General features: G+C 42.5%; 1 protein-coding gene across 1 annotated transcript in view; it reads right to left on the reverse strand.

Moving 5' to 3' along the window:
* NCS1 (neuronal calcium sensor 1) overlaps positions 1 to 12,731 on the reverse strand; it is a 96,173-nt gene that overhangs the window by 6,984 nt on the left and 76,458 nt on the right. The window contains exons 3-7 of the mRNA XM_020973563.2: positions 11,943 to 12,081; positions 10,483 to 10,561; positions 9,465 to 9,553; positions 8,753 to 8,830; positions 6,764 to 6,881 (exon numbers count right to left, since the gene is read on the reverse strand). Of these exons, the coding sequence (XP_020829222.1) occupies positions 6,783 to 6,881; positions 8,753 to 8,830; positions 9,465 to 9,553; positions 10,483 to 10,561; positions 11,943 to 12,081 (484 nt within the window). The 3' untranslated portion in view covers positions 6,764 to 6,782. The remainder of the gene's footprint in view (positions 1 to 6,763; positions 6,882 to 8,752; positions 8,831 to 9,464; positions 9,554 to 10,482; positions 10,562 to 11,942; positions 12,082 to 12,731) is intronic.

Consider the following 12,731-nt stretch of genomic DNA (forward strand, 5'->3'; position numbering starts at 1 on the left):
CATGGCAAGTGTATTTTTGGACATTGCCAATGTGGGAATTTGCTTTGCTTGACTATGTATGTTTGTTATATGGGTAGTGAGGGAGAGAAAGAAAATTGATTTTTGCTCAACAAAAAAAATTAATTTTTAAAAAGGCATGTTGGTTGGTTGCCCTATAGGTCAGTTCACCACCCATCCCTGTTACCCCAAAGACTAAGATTCATTTCTCTAACTACCACTCCCCGATATGTGCTACCTTACCCATTAGAATGTAAACTTTTTTTTTTGGTTAGGTAATGGGATTAAGTGACTTGCCCAGGGTCACACAGCTAGGAAGTGTTATGTATCTGAAGCCACATTTGAACTCAGGTCCTCCTGAATCCAGGGCCGGTGCTCTATCCACTGTACCACCTAGCTGTCCCAGAATATAAACTTCTTGAGGGCAGGGAACCATCTCATTTTTGTATTTGTATTCTCAGCTTTGTGCCTAGCACATAGAAAGCACTTAATGAATATTTTTTCCCATGTCTGGGACTCTCTTCCCTCTCATTGACATTTTCTGGCTTCCCTGGCTTCCTTCAAGTCTCAGCTAAAATCCCACCTTCTTCAAGAAGTCTTTCCAAGTCCCCCTTAATCTTAGTGCCTTCCCACTCTGAGAGGACGCTCAGCTTATCCTGTCTATATCATGTTTGTACGTAGTCGTTTGCATGTTGTCTTCCCTATGAGACTGTGCAGGAAGCTGCTTTTTGCGCTTCTTTGTATCTCTAGCACTTATCAGCACAGTGCCTGGCAATTAGTAGCACTTAATAAATGTTTACTAACTGTTTCATTCATCCATTCAGTGCTCAGTCAACAAGCATTTATTAAGCACCTACTATGTTCCAGGTGCTGACCTAAGTGCTGAGGATACAAAGAAAGGCAAAAGACAGTTCTGCTCTCAAGGACTTCAGCCAAATGGGAGAGGCTACATGAAAACACAAATGTATAAACAAGATATATACAGGATAGATTGGAAATAATCAACAGGAGGAAAGGATTAGTATTAAGGGAGATCAGGAAAGGCTTCCCTTAGAAGATGGAATTTTAGCTGGGACTTGCAATATAGCCAGGAGGTAGAAATGAGGAGGGAGAGTATTTCAGGCATGGGGAATAGCCAGTGAAAATTCCCAGAGTCAAAAAGTGGAATATCTTATTCCAAAAATAGCAAGAAGCCAGCATCACAGTGTCACTAGGTGGAAGAATCCATGATAGAGAGTAAGATGTAGGAAAATTGGAAAGGGAGGAGGAGACCAGGTTGTGAAGGGCTTGAATACCAAACAGGGGATGTTATATTTGATCCTGGAGGTGATAGGGAACCACAGGAAAAGGGAATGTAGATCTGCACTTTGGGAAGATGAATTTCGCAGCTGAGTGATAGATGGACCAGAGTGGGGAGAGATTTAAGGTAGGAAGACACACCTGCAGGCCATTGCAATAATATACACATAAAGTGATGAGGAGAGAGGTGGAGCCAAGATGGTGGAATGAAAGCAGCAACTTGCTTGAGCTCTCCCCCAAACCCCTCAAATACCTATAAAAATGGCTCTAAACAAATTCTGAAGCAGCAGAACCCACAAAAAGACAGAGTGAAACAAATTTCCAGCTCAAGACAACCTGAATGATTGATCAGAAAGGTATATCCCACCGGGCTGGGAGAGGAGCGCAGCGTGGTGTGGGCATGTGGGCCACAGCAAACCTGGAGCAAGCCTCAGAGGACTGAATCGTGGGCAGCTGTGGGGGCTTCCAGACTCCTCAATCCACAAATGCCAAAGACAACTTAGAAGGTCAGTGGGAAAAGTCTGTCTCTTCGGTGCTGAGAGGAACGGGGTTCTCAGCTCCAGTTCTCCGAGAGCACAGAGCGTGGCCCTGGGGTGGGCAGCTGCTTCCCAAGCTTCCGGCCCACAGACTGAAGGGGAATCGAGTGGCTGATCAGAGGGGGACTGCAGGGATCTCTTTGCTGGTGCTGAGGCAGGAATCTCTTGCTTTGCCCGTGCTTGGATCTGGGTCACAGTTCTGGACTGGGGTCCTGGGGTGAGGAGGAGCACTGGCACGGTGGAGCTTGTAGTGGCTGTGGACAGGAAACCTTCCTCACAGTTCCAGGGCACAAAGGAGTGCTTGTAGTCACTAATAGACCACAGCACAGGCCAGCAAAGGAGTAAACACCTCACCCCTTATCATACCACCTTGAAAGAACTGAAAATTTACAGGTCCCTACAAGTATCTCTAAAAACAGCTATATAAACCCCCGAAGTTTGGAACAGTACATTCTCCACACTGAAAGAAGACTCTTACCTTAACAAAGAGTTTAAAACTCAAGTAATTGGCTGGGATCATGAGCAAGCAGCACAAAAAGAGTCAGACTACATTATCTTACTTTGGTGAAAAAGAAGATCAAAATATACAACCAGAAGAAGACAACAAAGTCAAAGCTCCTACATCCAAAGCCTCCAAGAAAAATAAGAATCAGTCCCAGACCTTGGAAGAACTCAAAAGGGATTTTGAGAAGCAAGTAAGGGAAGTAGAGGAAAAACTGGGAAGAGAAATGAGAGTGATGCAAGAAAATCATGAAACACAAGTCAACAGCTTACTAAAGGAGACCCAAAAAAAAGCTGAAGAAAATAACACCTTAAAAAACAGCCTAACCCAAATGGCAAAAGAGGTCCAAAAAGCCAATGAGGAGATGAATGCCCTAAAAAGAAAAATTGGCCAAATGGAAAAGGAAGTCCAAAAGATTACTGAAGAAAATACTTCCTTAAAAATTAGAACAGAGCAATTGGAAGCTAGTGACTTTATGAGAAATCAAGACACTGTAAAACATATCCAAAAGAATGAAAAATTAGAAAACAATGTGAAATATCTCATTGGAAAAACAACTGACCTGGAAAATAGATCTAAGAGAGACAATTTAAAAATTATTGGACTATCTGAAAGCCATGATCAAAAAAAAGACCCTAGACATCATCTTTCAAGAAATTATCAAGGAAAACTGCCCTGATACAGCAGAACCAGAGAGCAAAATAGAAATTGAAAGAATCCACCAATCCCCCTCCTGAAAGAGATCCCTAAAGGAAAACTCCTAGGAATATTATAGCCAAATTCCAGAGTTCCCAGGTCAAGGAGAAAATATTACAAGCTGCCAGAAAGAAACAATTCAAGTACTGTGGAAACACAATCAGGATAACACAAGATTTAGCAGCTTCTACATTAAAGGACCACAGGGCATGGAATATAATATTCAGGAGGGCAAAGGAGATAGGATTACAACCAAGAATCACCTACCCAGCAAAACTGAGTATAATCCTTCAGGGGAAAAAATGGTTATTCAGTGAAATAGAGGACTTTCAAGCATTCTTGATGAAAAGACCAGAGATGAATAGAAAATTTGACTTTCAAATACAAGACTCAAGTGGAACATGAAGAGGTAAATAGGAAAGAGAAATCATAAGAGACTTATTAAGGTTGAACTGTTTACATTCCTGCATGGAAAGATGATATTTATAACTCATGAGACCTTTGTCAGTATTAGGGTAGTTGGAGGAAAAAAATTATATGTATGTATAGGTAGATAGATAGATAGATAGAGGGCACAGGGTGAGCTGAAGATTAAGGGTTGATATCTGGAGAATAAAATTAAGGGATGAGAGAGGATTATATTCAGAGAAGAAGAAAGGGAGAGGTAGAATAGGGTAAATTGTCTCACAAAAAAAAACAGAAAAGAAAATGCTCTTACAGTGAAGGGGAAATGGGGGAAGGTGAGAGGGAATGAGTGAATCTTACTCTCATAGGATTTGGTTTAAGGAGGGAATAACATACACATTCAATTGGGTAAGGAAATCTGTCTTACCCTACAGGAAAATAGGGGGAGAAGGGGACAAAGCAGGGGGATGATAGGGAGGAGGGCAGATTGGGAAAGGGGGTAATCAGAAACACATACTTATGAGAAGGGACAGGGTCAAAAGAAAGAATAGCATAAATGGGGGGCAGGATAGGATTAAGGGAAATAGAGTTAGTTTTTCACAACATGTCTACTATGGAAGTATTTTGCATAACTGCACATGTATAACCTATATTGAGTTGCTTGCCTTTTCAATGAGGATGGGTGGGGAGGGAGGAAGGGAGATTTGAAACCTAAAGTTTTAAAAACATATGTTTAAAAAAATGTTTTCACATGCTACTGGGAAATAAGAAACACAGGAAATGGGGTACAGAAGTCTATCCTGCCCTACAGGAAAATAGAAGGGTAAGGGGATAAGAGAAGGGGGGACAGAGATAGAAGAGAGGGCAGACTAGGGGAAAGGGTATTCAAAATGCATGCCATCTTGGGGTGGGGAGAGGGGCAAGATGGAGTGAAAATTTGGAACTCAAAATCTTGTGGAAGTAAATATTGAAGACTGAAAATAAATAAATTTATATTAAAAAAATAAAATAAAAAAATAAAAAAAGATCTGAATTTCAAAAGAAGATACAAACCCAAGTCAGAGATCAGGTTCAGAAATACAGTTCTTCATCTTCCCTAATCCCCACTCCTCATAAGGAAGAACTCATGTTCTGAGTGACAAGATCTGGGTTATAAGTAATACAAAATAATATAATAATATGAAGATTTTTAAAAAATTAAAATAAAGGGATGAGGACTTCTATCAGTGTAGTATCACTGTCAGAGGAGAGAAGGGGGAGTATACAAGAGATTTTTTTCTTTATCTTTTTTTTCCAAGAGATATTTTTGAATGAATTTATTCTTCCATTCATTCATGTAGTCCTGGGTGGTTTACACATGGGGACATAGGGATCCTTAAAGGCATAAAGTTGGACCAAATAACCTGGAGGAACCTCCTAGCTACAGGATTCTAGAAGGAGAGGTGGGGAGGCTTCCCAGGTTCCAATAAGATCATCAAAAAACCCAGCTTATTCTGCACACAGGTGGTACTTTGCCAGGACACAAGCATAGCCTTGCCAGATAGGGAATTTAGATTTAAGAACGGGAGAAGGGAGAGGATGCTAGACTAAATGTTAATCTCACTTACTCTACAGTCTGTGTCTCTCCTTGGAAAAGAGTGGAGTGGGAGTTTGATAGAGTACCGGGCAGCAATCTGTAGACTGTCATTTGTTTTCCCTGATGCACTATGAGTATGACACATAGTAAGAGCTTAATAAAGCTTGTTGCCCACCTATCTTTTTGACCTTTCTGCAAACACACCAGGTCCCCTTTTTTTGTTCTATCTATTAAGAGTGTTCTTGGTGGACTTTTCAAAGGGGGAATCCACCCAAAAACTCATTAGGCCTTGTTTTGCCCTATTATCAGGGTGCAAAATTAAATAACCTGCAGAGCCTTCTGTTGTGTATTTCTAACTAGAAATATGTGTCAATGGATTATGATGGTGATGGAAAAGGTCAAAGAAGAGGTCAAGAAGAAAAAGAAATGAAAAGGGAGCAAGCAGAAAAAGAAGGGGGGGAAATGAGGGGGAAAAGAGGTAGAGAAAGAAAAGGAAGAGGAAAAGAAAAGGATGGAGAAGAGGAAACTGAAGGTGAAGAAGGGAAAGGAAATTAGGAAGAAAAAATAGAATAGGAAGATGGGAAAGAAAAGAAATAAGGGAAAGAGGAAGAGAAAGGTGAAAAGAAAATGAGAATTAAAGAAAGAGCCAGAAAAAGGAGAAGAGAAAAAAGTACAAGAAGATGAAAAGGAGAGAAAAAAAGAAAAGGAAGAAACCAAGACAACAATTTATGGAGTAACAGCAAAACTGCAAATACAAATAACTTTGAGAGACCTCAAAATTCTAATTAACACACTCAATGACCAGCCACAACTCCAGAGAAACCATGACACCACCCACCTCACAGGTGATAGACTCAAGGGGACAGAATATATGTATGTATGTATGTATATATGTACATATTTGTTCTTGTTGTTCAGTTGTCTTAGTCACGTCCAACTCTTTGTGACCCCATTTGGGGTTTTCTTGGCAGACATACTAGAGTGGTTTGCCATTTCCTTCTCCAGTGTGTCCCCATTTTACAGGTGAGGAACTGAGGCAAAAAAGGTTAAGTGACTTACCCCTTAAGGGTCACACAACTAGTAAGTCTATGAGGCCAGATCTGAACTCAGGAAGATGAGTCTTCCTAACTTTAGGCCTGGTACTCTATCCACTGTGCCACCTAGCTGTTATTTATCTATCTATCTATGTGTATGTGTATGTGTGTGTATATATGTATTTATGTGCATATATATAGGACAATAGTACATGACTAATGCAGGATTTTTTTATTTGCTTGACTATACATACATATTTGTTGTTTCTTTTCCTTTTTTCAATATGTGAGGGGGTGGAGGAAGAGAAATGGAGCTTTGTTCACTGAAAAAAATTAAATTAACTTCTTTTTTTAAAGGACAGAGGAAGAGAAAGAGGAAAAAAAATCTATCCCAATTGCAAGTGACTATACAATACTATTATACTGAATTTACATTATATCTACCTGAATAATCAAAAGAAAATAATGATACTCATGTGAGCTGGGAAGGAGGCCTTTGCAACTTAGCTATTGCTAGGCATTAAACTCATTACTGAAAGATGAGATAAGTAACATCCTGACCTCTCTTCAATCCACAATGTCTTGGGTGTTTGTTTCCTTTCTAGCAGGGGAAGAATCAGGATCCAGATGATCTGTGGCTGAGCTTTTGTTCTTCTCTTTCCAGTGCATAATGATCCTGGGCCCCTGGAATAAGGTTGCCTAGATGGCCCACACTTACCCCTGCTCTGGCCTTAGGACTATACAAGCCCATCGTAGAGGGACAGTGCCTGGACAATGGAAGGGTCAGCCTTTGAGCCCTCCTGGAACTCCTGCAGTGTCAGCTTTCCATCTGAATTCTGGAAGGAGAGATGAAGAGGTTGGAGTTTTCCATGTCTAAGCCCCACCCAACTCCAACTACCCAACCTGGGATGGGTCTAGGGGAGGGGTCCACAGCTTTTTCTATGTCATGGACCCTTTGGCATTCTAGTGAAGCCTATGGACTCCTCAGAATAAAGTTTTTAAATAATTTAAGGAAATGCCAAATTGCATTTAGAGATTAATTTTAAAAAATAAAGATGTAATTTTTTCTTCCAGCCAAGTTCACAGACCGCCAGAAATCTACTCATGGACCTCAGATTAAGAATCACTTGTCTTGGATCTGTCAACCAGATTAATACTCCGGTCCGCTTGTCTCAGATCAGGGGTCAGAGGCTCCTTCAGACACTAGTTCATTCAGAGATGGAAAAAGTCAGTCATCCCTTAACTCTTCATACAAATAAATGAACTGAATAATTCCAAACAATGGCTAAAATCCAAATCATTTCTATTCAGCTTGGGGATGGATGTTTTAGGTGATTATCTTTTCCTGGTAGATTCTGTTTCCTGGACATGAATTTGCATTCCCTAAACCTGATGGTGAGTAGGTGGTACTCAGACCTGCCCTGGAGGATGGGGAGGGAGAAGGAGAAGAGGGGAAGACAGGATAGTAACAGAAGTTTTCTGTGGCTAATCCACAGAGGGAGCTATATTGGTCTGCTATTCCCAGCCCTGTGGTTTTCCCTGCTCTCATCAACTCATCAATCCAGAGAATATTAAAGCTGAAACAATCCAACCTGTTTACTTTACAGGGGGGGAAACTCCAATGACTCAGAGAAAAGAAGCCAGCTGAAGGCCAGTCACAGGGCTAGTGGTAAAGCTGGAACTGGGACCAAGATCTCCTGACTTCCATTCTGGTGTTCTTCCTAATAAATCATGAGGTCAGGCTCGAGATGCAGGAGCTTGGGGTCACTGGTGGTTGTAAGGTAGGAGAGGAAATGCAAGGGAGAGAGAAGGGAGAAGAAGGGGATCATAGTAGAAGAAAAATGAGTCTTGGTTCAGACTTAGGAGACCTGTGTTCAAATCCTGACTCCACTGTTGTTGTTATGCAGTCATTTCAGTCATGTCTGACTCTTCATGACACCATTTGGAATTTCCTTTTTTTTTTGTTGGGCAATGGGGGTTAAGTGACTTGCCCAGAGTCACACAGCTAGTAAGTGTTATGTGTCTAAGGCTGGATTTGAACTCAGGTCTTCCTGAATCCAGGGCCAGTGCTCTATCCACTGTGCCACCTAGCTGCCCCTGGAATTTTCTTGGCAGAGATACTGGAGTGGTGTGCAATTTCCTTCTCCAGCTCATTTCACAGATGAGAAAACTGAGGCAAACAGGGTTAAGTGGCTTGCCTAGGGTCACACAGCTAGTGAGTATCTGAGGGCAGATTTGAAGTCAGGAAGACGAGTCTTCTTGATTCCAGGCCCAGTACTCTGTGTACTATGGGGTCACCTAGCTGCCCTCCAACCTCCTGGCTTCACTACTTACCACCTTTGTGATTCTGGTCAATTCTTTCTAAGTCTCAGTTTCTTCAGCTATAAACTGAAGGGGTTAAATAACATGCACACTGCAATCCCCTCTAGCTCGAAATCTACAGAACTCGGAGTTGCTTTGGACACATAATTCAGGGGGAATATGCTAAGAGGTAGGCAAATACAGATGATGTCCTCCCTCTTTCCTTAATACCTTGCTTTGGCCACTTCCCCCCAACAAGGACACACTGAATTCTGTCAGTGCATGACCCAAGTCTTCAGTTGAATGTTACTGTTTTTCCCATCCTCCTCCCTGACCTGGAGTAAAACTCTTCTCCAGGCGCCCAAAGGATTGAAGAGGATGCAATCTCCCACCTCAACCATCTCACCTTGTCCATCATGGCAAAGATCCGATCCACCCTCTTTTCTGGGGTGTTCTCCTCCTCTGGAAGCTCCACAGTGTTACCCTAACAGGAAAGAGATAAGCACAGAAGGGCTAAATATTGTCCACTGACCCCGCCCTGCCTTGGCTGTATCCAAGTTTTTCTTTACAGTTCTGGCTAAGCAGCAAGAGATGCCATTAACTTCTTTTCCAGCTGAGCACCCGAGTCATGGAGCCCCATGCAACCTTAGAGACCATGTAATCCAACCCTCACCTGGGCAAAACAGAGACCAGCTGGGGAAGCATCACTTACCCAAGGTCAACGAGCAAGGGGGGGCAAGTCTTCTGCCTTTGAATTCAGTGCTATCTTTCCCACATCACACCACCTCCGCCCAGCTCCAGGGTACCCACTATGCCAGTATTCCCCTCTCCCAGCTCGGTATCTACCCCCACTATTCTTATTTTTGGATACACATACACAACACACATTTTCTGGACTATACCCTCCCCCAACCAAGTTTCTCCACCTCCAGGGAGATCTTTGGCTTCTACCTCTCCAGATGGTGAATCACATAACAATTACAGACAGTTTGAAAGTCTCCCCATACAAGATATCACTTATTATGTGAACAAAATCCATCCCTTCTCTAAATCGTCTCCTTGGCCTTCTCATCACCTACATGCCCTACCCACCCATCCCATGGCCAAACCCTCCTTACCACCATCTGGTAAATGGCATCTACAATGTCCAGCATCTCATTCCTTGTGATGTAGCCATCATTATCCAAGTCGTATAGCTTGAATGCCCCTGAAATTGGAGACACTGTTCATCATCCCTAGGATCTTTCTCATCCCTTCTCTCTAGCAAAAGTGGAAGCAAGTTGAATATATAACCAATTCCCCTTGCCCCCACCCAAGTCAGAGAGATAAAGGTGGGGAGAGAGCCCATTTATTCCCCATCTTGAAGACAGGGAAACTGATCCCTGGGAGAACTGAGTGGGACTCATGCTGAATCACCCAGCCTGTCAGTGTCAGGAGCAGCACCTGAAGTCAGACCTGGCTCCCAATCTCACTTTCTCCTTTGAGGGTACCCTAGGATGCAATACCCAGATGATGTATGGGATACTAGCTGTTCTCCCAGAGATCATAAGATAATATTTAGAGCTAGGAAGAACCTTGAAGGTCATCAAGTCCAATTGCCTCATACTACAGATGAAGAAACTGAGACTTGGGGAGATTAAGTGAGTTAGCCAGAGTCACTGAATGAGTATGTGTCAGCAGAGGGATTTGAATCTGGGTCTTCCTAATTCTATCTGCTATACTACTTAGCAGCCTCTTATAGCCAGGGGATTCAACTTGCCCTTCTTTTGGGTCCTTTAGCCTGGAAGGCCCTCTGTTCTCTAGCTATCAAAATCCTTCCATGCCTCTGGACTTACTTAAGCTTCTCCAATAAGCCTTGGCCAGTCCAGCCCCTAGGGATGTCCCCCTACTCTCAACTCAACATATAATACTTTGCTGTCGAATTATTCAATGGCATTTGGTACAGAAGTTGTCCATTGTCTTTTCAGGTGTATAAGTCTTATCTCTCTTTCAGGTGTATAAGTCTTATACACGGTATGCTCTGTGAAGACCTGAATTCGTCTATTCTTCTCAATATTCCCCCTTGGTAGCCAGCACAGACATGTACACATCGAAAGGTCCCCAAATAAAGGATTAACTGATAGAAAAGGAACTTACATCTTAGCTTCTCATCCAGGGTCCCCCGAGAGGTCACCGAGAGTGCCTGGATGAACTCCGAGAACTCTATCCTCCCATCCTGACAAGAGAAGGCATTACACATTCATCAGTTGAGCTTTCTCAGTCTGATGGAGGGAAGATCGAGAAAGGGAGAGTTTGGGAGAGAAAGAAGAGAAAGAGGAGAGAAGAAAAGAAATAAAAGGATGAAGGGAGAAGAAGCTGAAGAAAGAGTGAATGAGTGTGATGGGATGAATATGCATTCAGACATCCCAGTCACCATGGGAGAGTAACATATAGTAATCTCCCTCAGCTTAGAATTACAGAATCTTAGATTTAGAAAAGCATTTAGAGATAATCTGGGCAGGTAGGCAGTGAAGTGAATAGAGTACTGGCCTGGTCTTCCTGAGTTCAAATCTGGCCTCAGACACTTACTTATTAGCTGTGTGACCTTGGGTAAGTCACTTAACCCTGTTTGCCTCCATTTCCTCACCTGTAAAATGAGCTGGAGAAGGAAATGGCAAATCACTTCAGTATCTTTGCTTAGAAAAATCCAAATGGGGTCAAAAAGAGTTGGACATGACTGAAAAATGACTGAACAACAACAACAAAATACAGATAATCTAATCCAACTCCACCATTTTACAAATGGGAATACTGAAGCTCAGAAAGGGAAAAGGTCACACAGCCAACTGATCACAGAGCTAGGCCTAGAACCCTGACCCACCTGACTCTTAGTCACGTATAAGTGCTAGGAAAGAATCCCTCAATGATCTGTCAGAGCTGTGAGTAATGGCCATGGCCAGGAATGGTGAGCTGCTCTTGGGTCACTGCCTGACAAGCCTAGCCCCTAGGCACAGGCTGAGAGTCCTCAAAGGACTCCATGATCCAGTAAGGCCCAGCAGAGGGGCACCGGTAAAAATGGAAAAGGACAGAATGGCACTGAGGCCCAGGACTCAATAAAAAAAATATGACAGGAGAGGAGAAAGGATTATGAAATAAAAAGGGGACTCTGGGAAAGAAAAGAACCAGAGGCAAACATGGGGAATCTGGAGCAAGGAAGGCTTGCATTCCAATCCATCTAGTCAGGTCTATCCTCAAACAGAAATTTCCTCTGCAACATCCCCAACAAGTAGTCATCTAGCCTTTGCTTGAAGACCCAAATTAGGGGAACTCACCACCTCATGAGGCAACCTATTCCACTTTTCGATAGCTCTAATTGTTAGGAAGTTTTTCCTTACTTCATGCCTACATCTATCTGCCTTTCATACCCAGAGAAGGGAAAGTTCAGGGGTGGTTGTGTGTGTATATGTGTGTCTTCCCCACTAAGGCAAGTTAGCAGTGAGAGAGTGGGTGTTGAGTTAGCATTTTAGGAGGAGATGAAGCTTCAGAGCCTGGTGGTGAGGGGGAGGTGGCTCCTGGGACCTTGGGGGCTGGCATAGCACCATCAATCACTAACTCACTTTGTTTTCATCAAAGACATTGAAAACAAACGTAGCAAACTTGGTGGGGTCACCAAAGGGGAAGAACTGTTTGTAGATCTTCTGGAATCCTGCAGCATCCAACTGGCCACTGGGACAATCCTTGATGAAGCCTTTATACCTGAGGAAGGAAGGTGAGAAAGGTGATGAACAAGACCCTTACATTACCCTCCAGTAAGGAACCCCATATCCCCAGCACCTGAGAAACAGCATATATGATAACAAGTGGCCTGAACTCTAGCTTCTTTTTTTTTTTAATTTTCACATTGGTCAATTTTAAGGAAGAATTAGAACCAATAGGAAGAACCACAAGAAAGAGAAAACAAAACAAAACAGAAGGGGGGGGGGGAAGAACATATAGTATGCTTCGATCTGCATTCAAACTCCATAGTTTTTTCTCTGGATATGGATAACATCTTCTATCAGGAGACTTTTGGAGATGTCTTAGATCCTTGCATTGCTGAGAAGAGCTAAGTCTATCAAAGTTAGTTATCACACAACATGGCTATTAATGTGTACAACATTCTCCTGGTTCTGCTCACTTCACTCAGCATCAGACCATATAAGTCTTCCCAGGTTTTTCTGAAGTCAGCCTGTTCATCATTTCTTACAGCACAATAGTATTCCATTACATTCATATGCCACAACTTGTCCAGCCATTCCCCAATTGATGGGCATCCCCTCAATTTCCAATTCTTTGCCACCACAGAAGGAGCTGCTATAAATATTTTTGTACATGTGTGTCCTTTTCCCATTTGTATGATCTCTTTG

The sequence above is a fragment of the Phascolarctos cinereus genome, unplaced genomic scaffold (genome assembly GCF_003287225.1).
Source record: "Phascolarctos cinereus isolate Bilbo 61053 unplaced genomic scaffold, phaCin_HiC Scaffold_2;HRSCAF=192, whole genome shotgun sequence".
NCBI lineage: Eukaryota > Metazoa > Chordata > Mammalia > Diprotodontia > Phascolarctidae > Phascolarctos > Phascolarctos cinereus.